Consider the following 25,351-nt stretch of genomic DNA (forward strand, 5'->3'; position numbering starts at 1 on the left):
ACTTGGAACTGGACTTGCATGGAATAACCTCAAGTTTGTTTATATTTCTTAATACAAAGCTATTTTTAAAACATGCAATACATCTGTCAATATGCTGCAAATACGCCTGAAATTAGTGATTTACAGTCAAGTATGATAATGGAAACAAATTAATTGTACACAGCTTAACTGCTAAAACCAGCTATCAGCTGATAATAATGTAAAACCTACTGGCTTTTAATGAAGTAAACAAAAGCTTTTCATTTTTTCTTATTCATTTAGTGGACTGCTATTTCAGGCCACAGAATGTTCAATGTAAAATCTTATTGAACTTCTTCCTTCAAAAGAAGGGACTGTCTTAATTCATAAGAATGAATAAACCTTTTTCTAGGATTAAGTGTTCTCTTACACTGAAGGTTTTAGTAGAGAATTATGCAGAGAGCATAGAATGAATTTAAATGCTCAATAGTTGTCTTCAATAGCTAATTTCATTTTGACTCATTAAAGAACAGAGATAAATAATAAAAGTTACAGACTTATTTGTTAAACTAAAAGGAATGAGCAATAAACCTTATTGTGTCATACACTAGAAATATACTGATGGAGAAATAATTAATTTTTGCATTTATGCATAAGTTAAACATACTGTAGAGGACAGGATCTAGCCATTGGACCAACTAGTAAAATCAATATATCCTTTATGCAAGGATTGATTTGGAGATCACTGACTGCTACCAAAATAACAGTAGTTCCACTGTTGTTCTGCAACAGACCTAATCAAAACACAGAAAGGTGTGCAATTAATGGATAAAAGTTCAACTATGAGCTGTTTCTCCTATTTGGACAAGATAAATGAGGTTCAAACACCATCAGATTAAGAAGAGACATTTGATCGATCAGTTTGATCAAACTTTAATTATGTTTGCAGCAAGGTAAAACTCAGATGATTTTCAAACTAAGAGATGTGAAGTCTCACTTTGCATAGACTTTAAAATTTCAAAGATTTTCAGCATCTTTCTAAAATAAAGAAACCTACACTGCACCAATTCCCACTTTATGCTTATTTGTCTTCTCAAACTAGAGTTCAGATCTTTTCCCTGAGTAGTATCAGACCCACAAGGAATCCCACTGGCTGTGCAAAGGAAAGGCCTGCTTGAAACAGGAGAGAGACACAGGGAAATTTTCAAGGAATGTAAAACTAATTAATGAAACCATAAAATGTATCCATAGGAGATGGAATATCTTGAACCATGACAGCTACCCTCATGTTCTCACATACTTGGCTGTTTAAGGACAGGTGCTGTTGAAAGCTGAGCTTTTACTTTAAAGGGAACAAGATTTGATCTTTTTTAAAAAAAACATTAGTAGTCTGTGTGTCACAGAATTACACATTATGCAAAATGCAGAAGAAAAGGATGTTAAGATTTAATTCTCGAGACAAGTTATGTGAAGTTAAAAAAGAAGCTGTACCCAAGAAAATACTCCTGCATTGAAGTTCTATGCTTAATTAATTTTGCCAGTTGATTTAATTTCTAATTGGTTTTAATTTATGGTATACCATTGCAGATTTGTAGTGACTGGTTTTCAGAACCAGAAATGTTGCACAGCAATTAGATCCATGGTATTTATCCAAATGGTGTTTCAGTAGCAGCAATTTTACTTAAGGCTGAATTAAAACTATTTTTGTGTGTGTGCAGATTCCAGCACTTGTGACACTATTGCACAAGGAAACTCATTAAATTTTTCCATTTTCTTGCCCCTTTGCTACATACTTAGATTCATTATTACTTTCTCATTTTTATTTTTTACCCAAAAAGGCAGGAAACTGCTGTTTTACAGATTCCATACAGAAGAAATTTAGGTTATTCACTTGAAAAAAAGTGAATCATTTTTTTTTTTTTTGAAAAAAAGTGGCCACAAAAAAGTCTAATACATCTCTGAAAAAAGATGATGGCAAATATAGGTGACATTTAGAAATTGATTATATGCCTTTTGACTTATAAGAAGATCTTTGACAAAATGCTTTGGATTAAAGCAGAAAATTTAATTCCCACAGATACAAAGATCAGTGTATAAACATTGCACTTATAAAAAATTTCCTTTTACTTACTTCATCAGGTTACCTTCCTAGTTTCACACAGAACTGGATATTACTCAAAACCATATTGTCATATCATTTTTCTTGGTGTCCTTCCATCATCTCATCAATTAACTATTTCACAGCTTGCTACCTCTCAATTTTAACTTCCAACAATTCGTTTTGTTGAACTCTTGCAAGAAACTTGGGGTTTTTTCCCCATCTGCCCCACCTTTACTCAAGTATTAGACTAATTAAAAATGCTAAATAATGTGAGTACAAAATCTTCTACAAAGATTTTAGTTAGCAGGCCAGCTAGAGGGCTAATAAATATGTGCCTCAACTACATGCAAGTATGGATCATAAACATTATAACCATTTTTGAAATTAAAGCATTGCACAGGGCTTTGTTTCATTACAAGTAGGGCAATTATCTGAGAATGACAATTCCTGGTCTGGCTGCATTCCCTGTCTCCTGTAGAGGTAACTCCCTTGCAAGGATATATGGTCAAACAGGTGCAAAGGAAGACATGAAAATTATATGTATATATATCACTAGAGAGGTGGAAGGCATGATTCACATTTGCTTTCTGAAGACATTTATAAATTTTCTGAAAATATGAAAAAGCAGAGTTGAGTGTTCTCTGGCTAAACAAGTGACTGGCCCAGAAAGGTCCTGCACTGAGTGAAATGCAGGCATGCACCATCTTATACAAGGTAAACTCACTGTTTTGACAACTCTCTGAGGCTGATCTTGAAGGACAAGATGAAATAATTGTTAAAATACAAAAGAAACCACTGCCTGGCCCTCAGCTTCTGGTAATGTTACCTGTCAGCTCAGGTATCAAGGGTCATGTTCAGATCACTTAAAATCCAACAAAAAAAAACCCAAACCAAAACAAAACAAAAAAACCCACCAAAAAACCCCACAAAAGAAAAAAAACAGAGAAAGTTAAATTAATGGATGTAGAGTTCGATAAAGAGAGAGAGAGAGAGTAGCAAAAGGTGTGGGATATGTGACAAAGTATAAAATATTTGAAGAACACTGTTTTCCTAGTTTGGTGCTAGGAAGCAATGGCAAGGAACACCTAAATCCAGACATACTCACCCCAGATACTTCTCTGTCCTGTATTTAATCACACAAATACTGTTGTTGTTTTTCATAAAGTCATAGAATCATCTAGGTTAGAATAGACCTTGAAGGTCATTAAGTCTGACCCTTCTCAATATTTTATATCCATTTTTCCCCAGAGAAACAAACTAATCACCATAATCCAGCAAACCAGGAACAGCAATGGGAATAGAAGTCCTGTGGACTGGGTTTAACCAAGCTATAAATGGCAGAATAAAGGAACTGGCTCACACTTTGACTCATGCTCATGCTTTATCAAATCACACTATGACTAAACCACAGCCAGTGTTTAAACTCTGGAGAGGGACACATGGCAATGCAGATTTCTAGCACATCTGTTGCGTATTTCCCATCTTCATTTTAAAACCAACTGCACAGAAACCTACTAAATGTGACTGTAACACAACAACACAGACTGATGGCACAGGTCAGAGAGGCATTGGAGAAAATGAAATGCTTTTTCACATTTTTTCAGTTACAAAGTATACAGGTGACTTTCAAAGAAAAGGATACTTCTCCCACTGTCTTCTGAATTAATGTGAATCTCAGCAAGTATCCAAAAAGGACTTTTTCATTATTGCCATATTATTCTATGAATGTATAACTCAGGAAGAAAAGTGAATAATTTGTAGCAGCAAGACATCAGCTGTCTTGCTTGTTACCTAAAAGAGTTAATTTTAGAGCGAGCCACAGCTACTTTGCTCTGACTGTATTTTGTGTGGGTTCGAGAATGTTTTAAGGATTTGCTGCTTTAGTACCTGTTTGTCCCTTTTTAACAAGTGTAAGATTATGGAGTTTAAGAGGAGATAATAATTCAAGAAAGATGAAACAAGTTCTCTTTCAAAGACTTTAATAAGGAGCATGACATTTCTTTTTGAGCAAAAGCAGCTTCTCAATTTCTTTCTTCTGGAAGTAACTCACTTCCCCAATTTAGCCTGATTTGTTATTGTTTCTAACACATTAATCCTCCTAACCAATTTTTGCTTATTTCCACAGTCTGTTATCAACAGAAGTTCCAAAATTATGAAAATAATACACTTTCTAGGCAGGTGAAAAGAAGAGAGAGATCTTCAAGATATGTTTACTCTGCCATCAACAAGAGAAATGCATGACTACATGTGAATAATACTAATCTCAGACCTATGCCAGATACTGGCTCTACCCTGGAAATAACAGCATGGACTTCCTCTTAGGCCTGCTGCTCAGGATTGTGAGGGAGTTTATGCAGCTCTCCCTGACACAAATTTCCATGGTTTTTCTATGGCTGGTATCAGAACTAGTAAGGTTAAATATGGTTTGGGAATGTCTCTGCAGGCTGCAGTTATCTACAGCTGAAGCTCAGCCATACTCTTTTCAACTGCGAGCTAAGATCTTTTTACATAAAGCAGAAATTGGGATTTACAGAAACGACCAAGATTGCACTCCCACATACATACCCTGAAATACACATAACAACCCCCACTTTCCCCCCACCCCCTCAAAAAAAAAACCCCAAACCAAAACACTCCCAGAGGGAAACATCAATTAAATAAACCTTGGGATGGAAACTAAACAGTGAGATAACAAAGCTGTTCTCTTGACTGTCTCTCGGAAGAAAATTGAGCAGTAGATGATTATTTGAATAAACCTCTCCAAATCCAATTTCTCTAGCTTGTCTCCAAGCATCATCTCAGTCTGAAGACCCAGGAAAAAATTATGGACTAGCAAATGCAAAGTTACAGTCATAATGACTTTCAAGAGTTAGTCTGTCCCTCAGACTGTGGCATAAATCTTCTAGAACTTCTGTAATCACCTACAGGCTTGCCTTTTACTTGGGACCTATGAAACAGTGGTGCTTTTTGAGGCAAATCCTCTTCACATGTCCAACCTTGGTTAACTTCCCTTATTTTAAGCCTATGAGTCACAGTGACATTTCTGATACCTAATCATCCTCTTTTTCTGCATCGCCATTCTCCTGGCTCCAGTGCCATACAGCTGTTCTCATGTCTCCCATTCCTGCAGTGCACTGCTGCACTGTCCTTTAGGAATGATGGATTGCTTCCCTCTTCTGCTCCTTTCATCAACTTAAAGTTGAAATAGAATGCAAATTTAATATTCATAGTTTATTTTTTTCATGTAAATCTCCCGTATCAGTACTGTAGCTGGGTAGGCAACAAACATAGCAATAAAGCAATTAAGAACCAGGATGCCTGCAAGAAAACCCTGAAAAAATATTTATTTACTCACCTTCAACCAACCAAGCAACCAAAAATAATAAAACATTTGATGCTCAAAACTCATTTTCAGTGAAAAAAAAAATTACATTTGGGTGGATTTTGACCTATGTTGTCACTGCCCCTAGCCTCTGAAGTTTTATCAAAAGGTGAAACACTCTTAATAAAAATAAGCATTGTGCACAGATTCTCATCTAAATATCACCTTTAAAAACTGTTTAAAAAATTTAGCTCTCCAGACTTGCAGCAGCATTTCTGTAATTTTTTGGGAGGCTTTTTGGAGGCTTGAAAATCCATTACAAATTGTAACTAGCTCTAGCATCACACTCCTCTTTTCAGTCTTTTTGTGTTTTATCTTTTGTTCTTTTCAAAAGAAGCTTCTGAATTTTATTGTGACAGTATATTCATAATGGTGTTTTCAAAAATATTATTCCACTGACTCTTGAGAGGAGCAGTTTAACCAAAGCATGAACCCCTCCATTCATCTATTTATATCTTCTAAAGCCAGGAGCCCACATTGCTGACTGTAAGCCAGTCTTTTGCCTCTGATATTTCCTAGGTATGTTTACAGCCAGATTAAAAACATCTGCTGGACCAGGCAGATTTACCCACAGTTCAGCCAAAGCTCTTAATCAGATTCAATTTCCTCTTGTCCTGGTCCCTTTTACTCTCTTGAAGCTTCAACAATTCATCTCTTCCAAACCTGAAAATAACATCTCATTCTCAGATTCAAAACATTTAGATCCATTTCTGCAGCAAATATAAGAGCTCTCTTCACCTTCCCAGGTCTCAGGTCCACAGATACTTTGTGTTTATTCCCTATGTAGCTCCAATCAGATGGAAAATTGCTTTCTGTTCTCCTTCCTTGTTTGATGTCAGTGATTGTTCATTAATATCCCAGTCTTTTTGAATCTATTTCCTCTGCTTGGAATTTTCCACATCAAGTTATTTTCGCCCCCTGACATTGTAAATCCTACCTAAAAATCCATTTCTTCTGTGACCACTTCACTTCCACAGTCACAAATGTAAGCTGACCATGATCAATTTATTATTTTTTATTTAAAATTTCTCATTGCATTCTACTCTTCCACATGTGTCATCATCTAATTTTACTTCCCCCACTAAAAGCAGCTTTCCCCAGTGTCAGAGCAAAAAATATCGTTCATGTATGATTTCACTGGCAATGATACCAAAATGCATAAACAGAAAAGGAAAACTTAACTCTTGGTAAGGGAAACCAATATTGCTCTCTAGTAAAGCAAAAAAAAATCCAGTTTAATTGGAATTATTGTAACAATTTACATTCTTTTTCACAGTTTTACCATTCAAATATAGTTGAGTATGTAAGAAACTTTCTTTTTCTAAACTTTTGTTTCAGATAGACTTTGACAAAGAACTCAGACAAATCTTGTTTAGACACTGACTCCCACAGCTCAAAGCCAATATTTAATCTTTATGTACTTCAAAAATAGCTTGGAAGCATAACTGGGATGAAGTTGAAAGGCTTAGCAAGCAAAAAAGCAGACTAAAAAAGAAAAACAGTCAGACTTATTTAAGAGTATTTTTAGTTATGCTGATAATTTTGGTTGTGTGACTCATACCCAAGGGAACCTTTGAGATGATAATAGTCAAAGACAGGTACCTTCTGATTCAAGAAACCAGGCACAACACATCTATTCACTGAAAATCCTGAACTGGATGCACACACACCTGAAGTCTGCAATATCAGATTCATATAAACTGTAGATCCTTAAAAGAGGGAGGCAAGCCCCAAGCCCTCACCCTCCTGCTGTTTTACTTGTGCCCAGGCTACCCCAAAGCTCCGGAGAAGGTGACCTTTCAGCAGCCCTGCCCACAGACCCCATGGCCCCACCAGCACTCACCACCGGGCGGTGCACATCCCAAAATGCTCGCTCCTGACTGTCAAGAATCTTCCTCTCTATCTTGTCTCTCTTCTTGTCCACCCTGTCAATGTCATAGGACATTTAAAAGAAACAGTGGCAAGGACAGTCATTTTAAACATAAAATGTGTCAAACCACTCCCCCCCCCCCCAAAAAAAAAAATCATGCAAAATGAAAACTGCTCATCTCCAAAGGAACTTACTTTGCTTGTGCTTCAGCTTGCATAAAAATAAACTCCCATTTCCGAGCAAAGGCTCGCTGTAGCCTGGCCAAACTCTCCTGCAAATACATCACAATTTTAGTGGGTTAGCTTGCAAGTTATTTACTCTTTAAAAGGTTCTGGCTTTATCTTTCCCTCCCCTCCTCACCTCCCCCTCACCAAAATGTAATACAAGTCATGATATCTGTGTCAGTGTAAATGGACCTTACTTATCTGATATAAAGTTTGTCTTTGCCACCCAATGAGATGCAATACTTTTGAATGCCTCAGCTGTTTTAGTTTTGAAGCTCTGATAAAAAGGGTAGATGCATCCTTCAGCAGAACATGGGATTTCTGAAACATTTTTATATACTGTGGGCTATCTTAGCAATTTTGAAATAGTACAAAGAAATATTCTTGTTTTGAGAATATATAACAATGAAAGATAGCAGCAGTTATCTCCATTCTGGATGATCCACATGACGATTCTTCATCAGTCATCTAAGCAAATGGTTTCCACTGAACAGTGTTGGCTGCCAGTTTTGGTAGTACAGCCAAACCTCCACAGCAATCCTCATTTTTAAAAATGCAGACTATAGCTCTTCAACACTGTACAGGAAATGCATCTATCCTACAGCCTACTGATAAGAACAGGAAGAAGATTTATAAAATCATTGCAAAATTCTTTCTTCCATTGATGATGGAACATTTTCACTGTCTCCAAAAGAGCTTTCTAAATCTCTTCACAGCTTAAACAGCAGCAGTACGCAGTCTTCTTAGCAAAAGTGTTGTTTTTACTACATTTCTATGCATTGCAAACATATCTCAGTGCCATACCCACTGAAAATGAAGACTACAGAAAGAGAAGAGCAGACTCTCTATAGATCTTGTCAATAACAGAAAAGGCTCCTATGGATTGTGCATTGAAGGGGAGTTTTCTGAGGCACGTGAGTATAAAATTATGCATGGTCCCACAGTGCAGTACACTGAAAACCAAACTTGTGCCAAAAGGAGCAATACAGTGCATCAGCATGGTGCTGTGGCTGGAGTGTCTGGTGTGTTGAGAGGCCTGGCTGACTATCCTGCTGTCAGGTCACAGCAGCACAGCTGGACAGCTTTCAGCCCAGAGACAGGGCTGTTTGTCAATTTTATGTTGACAGATTCATGAAAAATTCAGGAACTTTTTGGGGGTAGAGTTGGAATTCGAGCCATCTCTCTCCTTATCCAATGCCATCCTCATCAGCTAATCCAGCTCCCTCTTTTTCAAGCTCTTGCTGGCCCCAATTATCTTACCTTGCCCGAGGCACAGCACAACTGTCAGGGAGTAGGAATGCCTCTAGTCTGACCCTCTTTGCCTCTCATCTAGCTGATGGGAAAAGGCTCAAGTGTCAGCATCCCTTATAAAGAATGAGATTTAGATTTCTACATCGATCAAGAGCTTTTGGAAACGTTGTCAGGGATCCTTTGTTCAAACCTTAAATACTGTGGGGAACAACTGCTTCCAAACACTCGTGGTGCAGCAGGGATTTGTGAAGTTTTTGTGATCCTGGCATGGGCATCTGAGCAGAGTAAGATTAGAGATGGACTGTGATCTCCACATTTGTCCAGTTAGCCTTCGCTATCATCTCTCAAACACCATTTAAGACTACTGAGCAGTGTTAGACCCACAAGCTAGGAGAACTGGATAACTAACAGATTTTCACACATATGCCCATAGTTCTCATGCTTTACATTATTTCACAGGCTCATCAGGCCCAGCAGAGAAATTTACTTTTTGCCAGGTACTTACAGCTTCATAGTCTGCTAGTTCTAGCCTTGCTTTGTTTTGCATTGTCCGCTTGCAGAGGTAAACAGCTGGAACAGAACAAAATAAACAGAATTTGCTACTATCTCAAAAACATGGCAGATCAGAAATAAAAGCTTCATGTCTGGATGAAAGCAGGCTTTTTTTGGTTTGATTTCTCTCTCTGCTCCAGAAAGCTTTAAATACGGGATCAAGGCTACCAGGATTGTAACTGAAATGATGGATCAGATGCATAGGTTCATTAAATAATAATAAAATCTGCTTTATGCAACAGACATCATGTGCAAAATTCATGAGGTACTTGAGGTCAGGGTTTTTTAATGGCCAGGGAACTAGCACATTAAAGAAAAATGACAAAGACATTTTTCATCCTGTCTGTGTATAAATCATAATGCACAAGACTTTCAGCAGGAGCTGCTGCTGTGTTAGTCAAACAGGATTCTAAGAACATGAATACATGGTTTTATTTATTTTTACTCTATATTTAGAAAACACAAAGTTTCGACCTAAGAAGATTTTAGCTAAAAAATAATTCTAGATAAAATTCGTGTCTCATACAGATTAGTCTGCTATAACTGGCACTTAAACTAGAAAATAATGTGAGAACAAAAAATGGGGGGAAAAAAAGTGTCATTTGTTACATATGAGAAAAAATACTCTTTCATTTGTTTTCTAAATCTGAAAACACTTCAGAAGACCTGTCCTTCCTCCACTTCATTCAGACAGAGCAGAATCTTTGGTAATAAAATGCTGAAGTACATTTTTAATAGACTTTATTTAGCATCAAATATTTTCCAAACAACTCTGAATATTTTACAGATTCCCCCACCAGTGAGACAATGAGCGCAGCACAATTCCTAACTGCAATATTTACCCACTACATTACTTCAGAGCACTGCTCATGTGAGACGGATGAATCTTTTGATCAGAGTAGGTGATAAAACCTTAATTTATCTGTCATTTCTACAGTCAGCATAAAGAGCCCAGAGTTACTGCTTGTGCTTAGGACTGCTCCTGCTCCCTGACTGGGAACTGGTTTACTACAGGAGCAAAGCCTCTCAGGGAAATAACTTCACACAGGAACTTAATTCTTCCTAACTAGGAAGAGGGAGGTTACGTATAGGTTTGAATATTCAAAGCTAGTCAGCCCAAATATAATTTAAGATTCCATGGAAATATTTATTCCTGACAAGACACCTGCAAATGCATGCAAACCCACTCCAGTGAATGTTCTTTTAGTTTAATTGATTACAAGCACTTCTACCTGCAATTAAAGATGTTACTTAATATAAAATGAGTTCTATTTTAATGCAATTTTTTGTCTTTTCTTCCCCTACTCTTTTTGTGTGTGTTATTTGGTCTATTTTCTTTCATAATATTTCACTTTCCACTCTCATAAGAAGCTATGAGTGAGAGTCTCTTTCTCTATTCCCTGCCTCCCCACATACCCTCTGGTTCCAAGGCAGTTTCTGTGTCTACAAAATCTTACAAAGACAGATATATATCCATGTCACACACAGCAGACAGAGAGTTTCTGTAGCTTTCATGCATTGTAATATTGTTATACACTTACACTAATGCATTGGCATGCATCCTGAAACATCACAAAAAGAAGAGGGGAGGAATTTTGGACCTTTTGTACCTAGGTTGCATTCACAATCAGTACACTGGTAAGAGATTCTTGAGGAGAGAGAAAGTCTTTGTCATTTAATGTCTTTTACAGTAAAGCATTTTCCTCTTTTCCTTCAAAATTGCTTATTTCATTGAAAAAAAAAATCCTAAGCCCCTTGTAAATATTAGCAATAAAATTCACACTTTATGTAAGTGTGTAAACAGTTCTGAGAATTCCAGGGGTCAAATTTTGTCTACCAATTTAATACCAACTGAACGGAAACAAAAAAACTCCCTGTTCCTGCACTTGATCAAAACTCTTGAACCACATTCTTATAGTCCTAGTACAGGCACTTTTAGTTAGTTTAGCTCTTCCTTGAGTCCCATTGTGGGCAAATTTTGGGATAATATTTCCTGCTACCTCCTAAAAAAATTTTGATTTCAGAGTTAGCTGACTGCTCATCTTTCTGTCAGGATAGCTTTCATCCAAAAAGTATCTTCAGATACCAGAGATTTCAACACCAGAGAAACAACCAGCAGGTCACCAGGAGATGCATTAATTTGACATATTTAATACTGTGTCTTCAGTGTGTAACTCTACTGCAGTTATTTTCCCTGCAGGGCTCTTTGAATGACCCTGTTTCCTCCCAGTCCATAGTAAAGAGTCCATATAAAGATATTTGGTTTTCATTATGACCATAACTTGGCGAAGACTCAAAAAAATCATATTTATCCCTCAAACCCTTTTTTTAAAACTGAAATATGCAGATCCCTTCCCCTTCAGAGGAGTCTAATGGTTAAAACACCTGTGGCTTGGATTCCTTATGCCAGAAATGTTTCTATGTGCCACTGTGAATAAGGTAGAATATGCCCAAGGAAAATTTACTATTATGGGAAGTACAGCATATCCACTAGTGTAGGAGAAAAAGGTGCTGGAGGACATTCCTACTCTGACTAAATTTGTTGTCATTGCTATGTGCTAACAATTACATCCTTATAAAAGTGCATGTTTGAGCCTCTATTTAACAGCTAACTGTCCTGCCATGAAAAGCTGGCAGCAGCTCAGGAATTTGTCTTCACCAGTTTATGCTCTCTATCACATTATTGGGCTTATCTGTAAAAAATGCAGCAGCAGGTTGGAAAGCAAGAATGTGAAAATCACCCTCATTTTCAGCCAGATCATTTGAAGATATAGAATAGCGAGGTTTTGTTCTTCTGACTTTCAGGACAATGAGATTTGAAATATGTATGCTCCCACCTTTCACAGGCACCACTCCTTTTCTGCACCAAATCACACATAAAGTAACTTCACTTGTCCAGTAGCCCGACTTTGAGGATGTCAATCAATTTCCCTCTCAAAGCAGAGTCAGGATCTCCCAGAATCTCAGTGAATTACAGTGTCTGCTTTTCCAATCCCACATATTGACAGTGTTTTTACACTTCACAAGGAGTGCAGCCTGCAGGAAGGATCTCCAACTAAAGCTTTCTATTTCTGTGTATAGCTCTCTCTTTATCAATCCTGCAAAGGTCCTGGTCAGGGCCCTCAGTACACCAAGGAGCTGCAATTCCACCGAGGATCCCATCTAGGGGTTCCACTCAGGCCTGTACCCAGGAATTGTGCTCAACCCCAGCTACTCCTCCTGCCACAGGCTTGAGTTGTGTTGTAGGTAGACCTCTAACCAGCCAATCTGTAGCCAATCCATGCTGCTACCTTGTTCCTACCTGCACTGTTGCCAACCTCAGTTCTTGCCCACCTTCCCTCGCTTGCCACTCCCTGACAAGGGTGCTGAAAAATGCTCACCATGGGATGAATGACTTGCAAGGAATAGGGTTTGATTAATAACCTCATTTTGCTAAATATGGACTGCCTTATACACTTATTTTTAGAGCCAGTGTATTCTGATGGATTTTGCAATCAACATAATTGCCTCTACTAAAGTGAATTATATATTAGATGCTATGTCTTGTGCTTTAGAAGTGACTGATTACCGTGAGAGAACAGATTCGCCAATAATTTTAAAGACCATATTAATTTGTAACATTTCATAATGAAAGATGGTCAGTGATGTTTATAAATGGGTATTTGAAAAACAAACAAGTATTGAAACACATTTCTGTAGCTGTGCCGCAAATACAGTCTAGCTCTTGAAGATTCTGTTCAGGCATTCACAAAATGTGGGCAATCTGAGCGTGTCAAGTGAGACTACAAAGCCAGCCTTACATAGAGAGGATGCCTGTACTTTTCCTCTTGCAAGTTTTTAAACTATCACACCCAAAAAAAAATTTTTCATGGTTTGCTACATGTTTCCTGTTCTTGACAGTCCACTTGCATTTGAAAGCTCCTAAGAAACCTCAATAGATCTTTTTCTTTAGATAAGATCATAGAGATTATGACATGCTTCATTCTAGGCTCAAGAAACTGGACTGAGTACACATTATATTATACTTACTCATAAAAAAACCCACAAAAAAAACCAAACCCAGAACTTTCACCCAAAACCCACACTGGGGAGTTTTATCTTGTTGCTAAACAGGGGCTAAATCTTCCCTTTTACCACAGGGGAGCAAAGGCCACAGCCAGAGCCAGTGGGGTCACAGCTGGATTCACACAAGTGTGCTTTGAATGAACACTCGTTATCTCCACTAAGGCCAGGTTAAATTTATGTGCTCCCGGAGCCAAAATCCTGTTTTCAGAGCCAGTGTGTATAAGCCTAGTCTGTATCTAAATAGCAAAGAAAATAGCAAGTACTGCAAGGTCTAAAGGTTTCAAAGTGCCCTGTGGGCGGACAGTTCTCCCTCTATATGCAAGTGCCTGCTTCATAAGGAGAATTACAGGATAATCAGCAAAAAACATGACTGCAGGATGTAAGGCATGAAATTAACTTTTTTATTTAAACATTGGAATTTCTAGAGCTATTTCATACCATCCTTATGTCACCTCTGCTCTTAGTCAATAGAAAAAATATTGCCCTTAGCAACAGCTACTGAGTTTCAGTTAGTCTTAAAAACGGGTCACCACAGAGCCCTGTGTATCTACAAAAGAACCTCACTCTTAAGTAAATGCTAATAAAATCAAGTTGGAAGGAAGACCATAATCAGGTTTATGTACATTAAACTGCCAAATCATCAAAACCTTAACTCATGAGACACTTATCCCCATCTCTAGTCTTTACTCTTTGACCCTATTCTTTCCTATAACACCTCAGAAAAACAATTCAATTATAGATTTACACAAGCAGAGGACTTTCTTACATAAACAAAGGGCAAGAAAGTACCCAAATTTCAAACTACCAAAGGGATCAAGAATTAGAAAAAGGCAAATTCATCTTCAACATACAGAAGTCCCCAGATGATGATGGCCTTGGAAAATCCTGAAGAGTGACAAAAAAACAGGTATGGGAGGAAGGTCACCCAAGATAAGACGAAGAATATCCAATGGTCAAATACAATTTTAAACTACATCCATTGAATCATTTCATGCTTCTTAATATTATCATAATGCTTTCAATTTTCCATTGTGGTTAGATTTTCAGAGAGCCAGAAAGCCTACAGCTCCAGGGACAATGGGGCAGGAAAAGGCATGCAAAGTAGAGCATGTCAGAGTGCCAGCATTGCTGCCTCCACATCCTTCTAACCTGGATCAGCCACGGTGATGGGGACCTCAGCCTCAACACTAAGATTCCATTAGGGTTAGCATTCAAATAGCCACCGAGCCCACAGGGACACCAGTGCTGGAGAAGACATGCCACAGTGATCACAGCAGTGCTCCAACATTGCCTCCTCCACACCTTTCCAATCTGGGACACTCGTGGTGATGGGATGAGGGGAAGTCACATGAGGAGGGGCTGAGGTCCCTTGGCTTTTCAGCATAGAAATTAGAAGACTTAGGGGAGATCTTATTTCAGTCTACAGCTTAATTTTCAGGGGGAGAGGAGGGGCAGGCACTGATCTCCTCTCTGTAGTGACCAGTGACAAAGGCAGAAGCTGTATCCAGGGAGGTTCAGGTTGAATACATGGAAAAAGTTCTTCACTCAGAGGGTGGTTGAGCGCTGGAACAGGCTCCCCAGGGAAGTGGTCACAACATCAGCCTGACAGAGTTCCAGCAGTGTTTGAACAATACTCTCAGGCACATGGTGTGATTCTTGGGGTGTCCTGTGCAGGGCCAGGAGCTGGACTTCAATGATCCCTGTGAGATTCCCTTCCAACTCATGATATTCTATGAAATTCTAGTTTACTCAACATAGAAACTTGAAAGCAATTCAGAAAATTCTAAGTTATGTTTTGAAATATCAGAATTCTAAGTTATGTTTAGAAATATCAGAAACTTTATTTTTATTTATAGGGGACCTGGATGCTGATTATCAAAGCTTTTAAAACAGTACTGCAGAAACATGTACTTGCATCAGTTAGCCTTTCTTATGTGTGCATACACATGCATTGGTCAAACACATTTTCCATGCTCCTCATATTATTTGGAATAAGTTACACTTTTATGGAAAGAATAATTCAGGTAAGCACAAAACTCTGAAGTGGTGAGATGACTGGAAAGCATTATCAGAAAATGCCTTCTGGTTACAAAGGCCTCATTGCAGTGATTTGTCAATGCCAGAATCAGCAAGGATCAGAACAAAATTCAAGGCCATGCTTGTTGAAGTGAGACTTTCATCATTTATACAACACAGATGGCTTCTAATGAGTGAATAATGTATCTATGCAGAGAAATATAATGGTATATGAATTCATAGTGGGAAAAATACTGTAGGTCACCTCTTCCACCTATCTGCTAGTCTAAGTGTCCTTCCTAAAGCTCATTTGATTTGGTTCTACCCAGATCAAATTTTATGCATAGCAAGTACTGACACCAGTCACGTTTTTCTTGAGAGGCTGTTATTCTTGGTAGACTGTAGTGACACTTAGCCCTGTCACCAAGATCGTAGTCAATATATTCTGCATAGGTAACTTCCTAAAGTCAAGTCATTCACTTAAGGAGTCACAACTCAGTCTTAGAAAAAGTTTAGTAAATTACTTTAGTTCTGGTAGGAAAAGTCTGTTTCCTACTACTCTTAGAAATCCAGAAAATTTTGAGAGATGGGTCCTTAACAGAGGGATCTGTATTAAGGACTTTAAAGAATTGATTGCAGGAGTCATTGCTGACATAGTCTGACATTAGCTGTAGAAAAAATGGGAGCTGAGAATTAAGATTTGAGATTATAAAATGGCAGAGCTCTCCAGAAACTATTCACACATTCTTTGTAAATTCTCATGGCATGGATTTTAACAAATATTTTTATATGTATATATGAAAATTTATATCAAAAGTGCTTCTCTGCTACCAGTTTTGCCCCAAGCTATTGACTCACAGTATGGGTTGATTTCCAGAGATGCTGAGAACATGCAGTGTTCCAGCAGAGTTCAGGTAAGCAATAGGGATCAGTATTTCTCAAATACAAATTGCTTACTAATAAGCTGTTGCCAAGGAAATCCTTCCTGTGCATTTGGGCAATGAAAATATATAATGCATTCTCCACACAGTTTTTCCAAACAGTCACTCTATAGTAAAGGGTACAGAAAGACAAATGAGAGAGAAAATTCCTGGACTACTCAAATTTTCATGGAGGAATTTGAAGCTAAGCATGAAAAATAAGTAGGCAAGTGACTCTAAAGAGAAAATTATATGAAAATTTTCAGCATGTGACAAACATGATACATGACTGCAGTTACTTTTTGTGCAATATGTACTTTTTAGCATTACTGTGGGTTTGGGAGAGAACAGCCAGGTGAAATGGCTCATGTTCAGAACAGAGCAGCAGAGACAAAACATGGAGAAGCCTCTGTCAGTTTACTTTTAAGCAATAAGAAAGTATCATTAGGAAGGAAGTGTTGTTCAGACTGACTTGTTAGCTGATTATCAAGTAAATTTAATAAGTAAGGGCTCATGCTTTCTTAAAAATGCTGGAGTATAACAATGAAACAGCTTTGACACTGCAAAAGTAAATGGCTACCTCATTTTACTGTAACACAGGATAGATAACAAAGTGATGACTATCTAAGGAGCTGCAGCATTTATCCAGACAAGTGTCTCACACTTTAAAAGGGAGCATCATTTAAAGATCACATGGTCAAGTGCTCTTAAATTCATGTTGCATTATCAGCTATTTACTGTGTTCTCTATAACTTACCAACATTCTGCAGTCCTCCTCCATTTTTAACTCATTTGAGAGAAATGCACACAAAAAAATTTACAATGCTCCTGTTGCAACTATATAGATGCAGTTGACTTTTTGTCTCCTAGTATGTCCAAACCTCCTTAAGACTATAACTGATATGTCAAAGACACTTTTGAGTGCCCACTGATAGTAGGGGACTATCAGCAAAACTTCACTAGAGAAAATGACTAAAAGTTACTAATTCTTCTTATTTTATGTCTGAAATTCTTATAATCATCTTACATTTTCACAAATACGTTAAATTAAGCCTAAAGAATAAAAAAAAAAAAAAAGGCAAATAATTGCCATTTTGTTGTGAATGGAATTTTCCCCTAACATTCCATATTTTCTATTTCTTCAAAAAAGAGGACAGTAATGGACTAAATGCTCAAATTTGCAACAGCTGTGAGTCACTAAACCTCCAAGAGAACCTGACAGGTTCCATTAGAACTGAGACCAAATGCACATGGAATAACAACTGCATATGTGGCATTATGTCTCCCCTTTCTGGGATGCAATTGTCTCAACTAGCCCCCCTTTTAACTATTAATTCTTAGTGACATGCCCTGTTTACAATATGCCAGGAAAAAAAAAGAATCCATCAGTTACAAAATTATATCTGTAAGAAAAGAAAAGATCATTCCAAGCAGGTCTCATGCTCAGCCCCTAGCTGTGTCTATTTCAAGAGCCAGATTTTCTGGATTGAGATCCAATTCTGTTTGTCACAAAACCTAATCATGATTCAGGAACATGACTTAACTCACAGGAAAAAGCAAAGTTATTTGAACTGCACCAGCCTTAATAATAGTAGCTGTTATTATTATTACTACTTATTTTCACTAACAAAATCACTCTAAAACCAATGGAACTCTACAAAGAACAACATGGAGTCCTGCCTGGGTGGACTCCAAGACATATGGCACTAAAACAGGACTTCAACAGATGGAACTTAAGAACCTGCCTTTGTAAAAATTATTTGCAATTTGAGGAATCTCTCTTGACAACACTCATAGCATGATTTTCAAGAAAAAGTAGGAAGATTTTCAGCACTTCAGGAAAATTGGCAGTTTCTCAGTCACCTCAGAATGATCATAGTCAATATTTTGGAAATTACAATCAAAAGGCTATTTTCCATTTTGACATAACTTAATCCAAGCCCTCTTTTTGCCACCACGACGTAGCAGTGCACTACAGCTTTATTATGAGAATGTGTCTGTGATTTTGTGACATATTGGAAGATTCTTTTTGTATATCTTTTTCAGTTATACTTTCTACAGAAAAATATTTTTAAACCAAATAATTGCTGTTACAATCCCATATAGATCAAATTATATTTTAGAGAAGATATTAACATATCTATCTTTACATGTTCTACAAATATGTAAGGATTATTTATTTCTTCATTAGTTCTGGTAATAAACTAACACTCAGTATCTCAATCTCATTTAATTTCTTGTTTAAGATAAATTATTTTCCTGGCAGTGTGCTACATTCTGGACAGTAGCCCAGTTATGGATGATTAAAGATGAATGGTTAGGATGAATTTTTAAATTAAAATAAAATTCTAGAGTATTTCCAATGACTTGTTAAAATAGGTTAATGGCAAAGAAAGTGATTTGCCTTGTTAGTAACTTTGATCAAGGAAGATTACAGAGAGAGTTTGCTTTTGGCTGGTCTTGAGAGACTTCTAATGCCTGCCACAGTCAATAATTTTAGAGGACACAGTTTTAAGCTCGTTCAAGACAAGCCCATGAAATTGGTAGCACTACACAGCACCATAATGCATGATAAGTATGAAATGCATTTGCATATCTGTAATAACATAAATTCTATGTACTGTATTGTCCAGGAAGTAACAATTACTGTGAAAATCTGCAGAACATGCAAACCTACTTTAGATTTATTTTAGTTCCTTAAATATTTAGATTAAATATTTTGATTTTGTCTGTATTCCTCTGATGACCATTGTTTACAAGGGAAATGCTAATTTCTGGGATTTGGATGATGCTAACCTAATAAGAACAGTATTGAAAAGGTACCCTAAAAGTTTATTTTCCTGAAAATGCTTTAGCATTATCCAGTTCTGGTGACACACAGGCACCTTTGGTAGCTCCAGTACAATGCTCTGGCCCTCTTGCACTGGGAAACTGTGGGTCTGTTTCATACAGGATTGCACTTCTGGCTCATGACATGGAAGGAGCAATGTGATAGCAGGATTGGGGGTTGCTTTCCCTTCCTTCTCCCCTCTGCAACCAAGGAGCTTACATCAGCAACTGAAACATATTCAAATCTCAAAAGCTCTCAAATGAGTACAATAATTGTTCAACAAAAGCACCTCCCTGCATGATAAAGACACTGATTCCAAGTTCAATTCTGTACTCCTGGCATGCAAACCTGGACACATTATACAAGATTTCTATTTACTGACTCAGGTTTATAATTCATTGACCAATCCACTGATCAGGTGTGACAGGAAGGTTAGTATCTCCTGCTTTAGACTAAAGGATAGTAATATAAACTTTCCCAGTCTGATCCTAAATTTAGACATGTTAAGTATGTCATTATTTCTTTAAACCACCCCGGTAACATGATACACATTGCAGCTGAAAAACTCAATGTCTCTTAAACCATAGTTAATTACTTGCTGATCTTTAACATATTAGGGGACTTTAATGAAGTAGTAAATGGTAAATCAATCATTTTTCCTTCAGTGACTAATTTCCTCTTCTGGACTGGCTAAGCACACACACATGGTAACAATCCCTCCTCATTGAGAGCTTTCAGTAACTGTTCACTGGACATCTTCAAATATCAGTAAAAAACTGAACATTTCTCTAGTCCTATAGGATGAGGAAACTGTCACATTTTCAAACTGTATCTTGGAGACATGCAACTCTGCTGAGAGTTTTGGCTTAAAATTATTTTATTTGGCAATGTACTTGAAATTAAACCAAGTCTGCTTTAAAAAGGAAGGATTTATTGGAACCATCCATCTCCAAAGTCTTTGGCTCCCAAGGGCAGAGAATCCCAATTACAAGTGAACACTCACCTACATTTCTGAAAAGCTGTAAAAAGAGATATTCATGGTCTGAAGTTTTGAGAACATAACCTATCATGTACATGCTCAGTTACCTAAACAAGTGACCTGGTCTTCAGATGAGCTCAGTACTTACAGTTTGGATTAGAATGAACAGGAGGCTGCTCATAGATACACTTTCTTTAATAATTAGGTCACTATTTGATGTACAGAAGAACCTAACTTTGTTATAATTTTTAATAATATTTTTCCTAATACATTGCTACCTATTATCCTCAGATTTTGCTGTCTAAGCACACATCAGTAATTACAATATATGCTTTACTGATAAACTCCCAAGACACAGGCAAATAAAAAATAAACTGTATTTTCTAATACAGTTCATATTGGAATTATATTTTCATAATCAGTAATTTTCCACATGGTGTGTATTGGAATTAAGAGTTTTAAACTAGGCAAATCTTTTGTTCTCAATCTGATAATAAGCATTGCACAACCATCAATAAAGTCTCCACTGCTTCACTGAGACTCTCTCATTGTAAATAATTACACTTGCTGGAGCAAACAGAGAATATAAATAGTAAGGTCAGTTTTGATGAGTTTTGAATTTTAGGGCTTGGGTTTTTTTCTTTTTTCCTCAGATGCACTCCAAATTATGACTTTGAGAAACTTCTGATAAGCTTTGAAAAAGGTAGCAACACATTCATTTCAATAACAGTAGCTCTTGCACAGGAATTACATGACATATAATGGTGTTTTAAACAGTGGGATGGTGAAACAAGACAGATTGCTATGACTCATTCATTAACAAAATGCATAATTTCCAAAAGAAAGAGGAAATATTTCTAAACTGACCATAGTCTGTGTTTTCCGGCTCCCAACAATTTGATGGCCAAAAATAGGGTGTCTATAGGCAAAAAAAAAAAAAGAAGTAGGAAACTCAAGTTAGACATTGCAAGCATTATACAGTCCTTGAATTGTTACTGGTTTTCAGAATCATTTTATATTTTTGGTAGATCTATTAAACTCTTAACTTGACATTTTTAAAATAGGCATCAAAACAGAATATTACATTTGTACACCTGTTTATTACACTAGTCAGAATGACATTAAAGAAGAAAAAAAAAAAAGTGGCGTTTTTGTTCTCAAAGTTAAGGGAACAAAACCCACAAGGCTAGATAATGGGGTTATCCTTTACATTTTCCCTAGAAATACATCTCTCACATGTCCTAGAGATCCAGGTTTAGAGGTAGAAAGACAGAAGATGCTTTGAAGTTCATTCGGTTCTTGATTTTTGAGAGTTTTCATTCACAGATTCATATTCATTTATCTTTCCTAGGTGTTATTTGTTTAAAAGTGCCTCTAAAAACATCCTGTTTCCACAAAGACAACAACACCTCCTTTTTAATAATTTTTGCCGGTTGTGATTTTAAATGTGGGAGTTTTTTAAGGGAAAGACAATAAGTACCAAAAACTACTTCAACACTATACTTATTAAGACTGTGCTACATGTATTGTTAAAAGAATTCACTTCAAACAAATGGAGAATATAAGACGGTATAGACATTTTTCATACAAATTACTTCATTTTTTAAATAACAACTTTTGGTTAAAATGGATTTTATTATAGCATTTTTATAGAGCACATAATCCCCATACAGGCCATTCACTTGAGTCAGACTCAATGATCCCTGTGGGGTCCCCTCAAACTCAGAATATTCTGTGACTGAGTGACTGATCTGTACATAAACACATACACACAGCTACAGAGAATTACATAATATTTGAGCAGTTGAATGCAACTCATTAAATGTGTGAAGTGGTTTGAGTGGTATTTCAAAATGCAGGCGGTTCTTCAGGAAAACCTTCTGCTTTACTCTCTATTTCTCATTGGTTTTTTTCTCAAAAATCTCCCAGCTGCAAAAAATGGAAACTTCTTTGCTGCCCACTTCCCTTCAAAACTGTTTTAATGTAATTCTGGAAACCAACAGGGCTGAAGGGTGACACATTCACACCAATTGTCAAATTAAATATATATTGTGAAAAATCTCTTGGTTTTGTAACATTGACACATCAAATTTATTAGAAGCAATTTAGAACTTGCTATTTATCAAGCAACAGCGAGGAGCTAAAGGATAAAAAATGAACTATCACAAGCTAACTTCAGAGGCTAAGATGAGTTTCTTGCAAGCCATTTGGTATATTTTAAGGGACCAACAATAAGTAGTTCTCCAATCAACCATTCCTTCACAGTGCCACTGAAATCCAAGTGACAAGTAGAAGCACATATAAGCACAAATAGAAAAAAGATGAACTCCTAAAGAATTAATTGCAGTGCTCAGCACATTTTGGAGAAGCAGCTATAAAATTTATTAGAGTGATTCATATAAAGCAAAAAGTCACCATCACTGAAATATACAGTTTACAAACTCAGAAAGTGAGAACAGTCCTTCCTTAGAGCACAAAATGTATATCCAAAGAGGCCCAAGAAGAAAAGCACAGCTACATCACTTCTCTGCTAAAAGGAAAGTAAACCTCTGTTTACAGGTTCAAGCTGAGTTTCTGAAAAAAGTGTGTAGTGAAGGTTACTAAATACATAGAAGCCATATCTGCTCAAGCAGCTCTCCAGCTGAAACTCTTCCACTTGTGGGCATACTTGCTGCAAAGTCCATATTAAAGCCCCTCGTGCATACTTAGGATTTCTCATGACAAATTGCATATACTCCCATCCCAGCTGAAATTAACGACAAATTCCACCTTTTGACTTAGGGAAAAATCACAAACTTTGCTTTCAGCATTCATTTCACAACAGGCTATGAACAAATACTATATATTCTCAACTATGTTAGTGATGAGGAGGACTCTGCTGTTTCATACATAAATGAAAAGCTATGTGTGGCCAGAGTACTTTTTTCAGTATTTAGTTTAAATAACACATTTAAATTTTACTGGAACTTGCACTTTGGGGGCTGAAGCAGTGTGGGCACTAAACACAATATGGGAAAGGGGACATGATCTTCAATGTTATGAAATGTTGTCACTTTAGCTCGCTAGGAGGCAGAGATGACCAAGGCTTTTCTGAAGGATAAAAAGGTGTAACCTAAATGTGGAGAAGGGATTGAGGAAAAAGCAGAAAATAATGCACTGGCTACTAAAGATGAGTGTAAGCCTCTCTGTGCCAGGGAGAAAAAAGCAGAAAAGTTAAAACAGAACATGAGATTTAATCAGCAAAGCATATGATAAGCCATATTAAAAGGTTTCAAAGATGTGTGATAGGGCAAGCAAAAAAGAAACCCCAGTAAAAGGCAGACATTACAAGATGAGAAAGGGGTTCAAATAACAGCGAGTACAGATAAGTACAGAAGATCATTAAAAGCCTTCCTTGTTTGAGTCTCCAGGAGGAGGGAGATGATGGGCAGACAAAGGTCTTTCACAGAGGCATGAGTTCTCTTGCTGAGGCTCTGAGCAGGGCAGGCAGCAGCTGGCTCTGAACTGCAAGCCCTGACCCTGCCTGCCTGCTGCTGGGATGCGTTTAATGGCACTTGCTGAGCAGCACAGCTCCTCGGCTCTGGCGCTGCAGCGTGGCCAGAGCTGGCCTCCAGCCAGCTGCTTCCCAGAGGGAACAGAGTTCAATTCTGCCTGCAATCAGCTCTGCAAACATGCCCAAAATTAATTTGGACCTGGAGATAAGGCTACAGGGCAAAGCACAGGGGAAAAAAAAATTCAGGGAGGGAAATGTTTTTATGAGGTCAGACAGTTCAGGTTAGAAGGCTGGTGAAATTCAGCAAAGAAAGCTTAAGGATTTCTTGTGTTTTCACACAGGTAAACTGTGTTTATTTCCAGAAAAGCAAAGCAAAAAAAAAAAAACAAACCTCACTAAGCTAAATAATGACTCCTGGTTCCCCAGGACTCTGATTTATATGCATGTGTAAGTATTTTGATGAAATGCTTCCTCTGGTATTTCTCTTTCTCCCCTATCTCCAGTACTTTGTAACAATTACTATCTAACTGGTGAGAGTTATCAAAAGTACTGAATTATCTGCATGATGTTTAAAAGGGGTGCAAATACCTGAAGGGTAATTTATACATGGAAAAAATATTCATTCAAGTAACCTTTGAAACATGGACAGTTTTTTTTTTAAAATAATGCATGAAACAGACGAGCTTCAGAAGATTACAGCAAAGGGAAGATGTGTATTTCCAGAAAAGGTAAAAAGCTTCAATTTTCTCTTTTATAATGTTTCTCTTTAACAATTTCTACTCTTTAGATTGAACAGTTGTAATACACTATATGTTTCCAATCTTTGAAAGCTAAAGATTGCTTATATTTGGATTCTTCAAAAGCACATTAGGTCACCCACAGTGTAAAACCCCTACTAGTGGAGAAATAAACATTAGATGCTCTGTATTTTGATCGAGGCAAAGTCCTAAGTTACTTTGTTACCAGCAAGTAAAGATTTATGGTATCACCCTAGGATTTGTGCTCAAACACAGCTACAGCTCCTGATTAAGTTGTATTGAAAGAGTAGATATCTAATTTACATTTTTAGAGCAGGAAATAGCATTGATGTGTGCAGAGATAAGGAAAACTCTCCTAAAAACAGGCAAAAAATAGGATAAGGTACAGATAAAGATTTAAACAGAAAGAAAGTCCAGAACATCAAGAAAAAAAAGTCTGAAAATTCTGGACACTGAAAATAAAGCTTGATATAAAAATCAGTTTCTTCTTAATGGACTTTTGCAATGCTGCGATTGCATGGACAAAAACCACCAACATAAACATGCATGTAGTTAAAATGACTGATGTTTTTCCAGAGGAATATTCCACATTTTCTTGTCTAATTGCTTGGTTTTAACATTCATAGAATTCTGGCCTTAATCTGAAATGTATCTTGTTCCTTATTACAGACATCAAACAGTTCAATCACATAACACGTGACCATAATGCTAGGGCTGACTTCACATTCCCATTTCTGTTTTAAAAGTCTCCACACAATTTCATGCTCCAGATATTTAACAGTCTCTGAGAAGAATTTGCTAGAGAGGTTATCCATGAAGACTATGGGAAAAAGATTTGCCTTGTTCAACACAGAAGGATTAGGTAATAAAAAGAGTCTGATAAGAAGATCCCTGGTCTAATGGAATGAGGTCAGGAGTGAGAATAGGAGGCATGTGCAAAGGAAAAAGCTGC

General features: G+C 37.1%; 1 protein-coding gene across 3 annotated transcripts in view; it reads right to left on the reverse strand.

Annotated features, from left to right (window-relative positions):
- Positions 1–25,351, reverse strand: part of RGS7 (regulator of G protein signaling 7) — a 238,913-nt gene that overhangs the window by 33,020 nt on the left and 180,542 nt on the right. For all 3 annotated transcript variants that reach the window (XM_050972431.1, XM_050972432.1, XM_050972430.1), the window contains 4 exons: positions 21,016–21,067; positions 9,292–9,356; positions 7,506–7,582; positions 7,285–7,366 (listed from right to left, as the gene is read on the reverse strand). In XM_050972431.1, the coding sequence (XP_050828388.1) occupies positions 7,285–7,366; positions 7,506–7,582; positions 9,292–9,356; positions 21,016–21,067 (276 nt within the window). The remainder of the gene's footprint in view (positions 1–7,284; positions 7,367–7,505; positions 7,583–9,291; positions 9,357–21,015; positions 21,068–25,351) is intronic.

The sequence above is a fragment of the Serinus canaria genome, chromosome 3, assembly GCF_022539315.1.
Source record: "Serinus canaria isolate serCan28SL12 chromosome 3, serCan2020, whole genome shotgun sequence".
Taxonomy (NCBI): Eukaryota; Metazoa; Chordata; class Aves; order Passeriformes; family Fringillidae; genus Serinus; species Serinus canaria.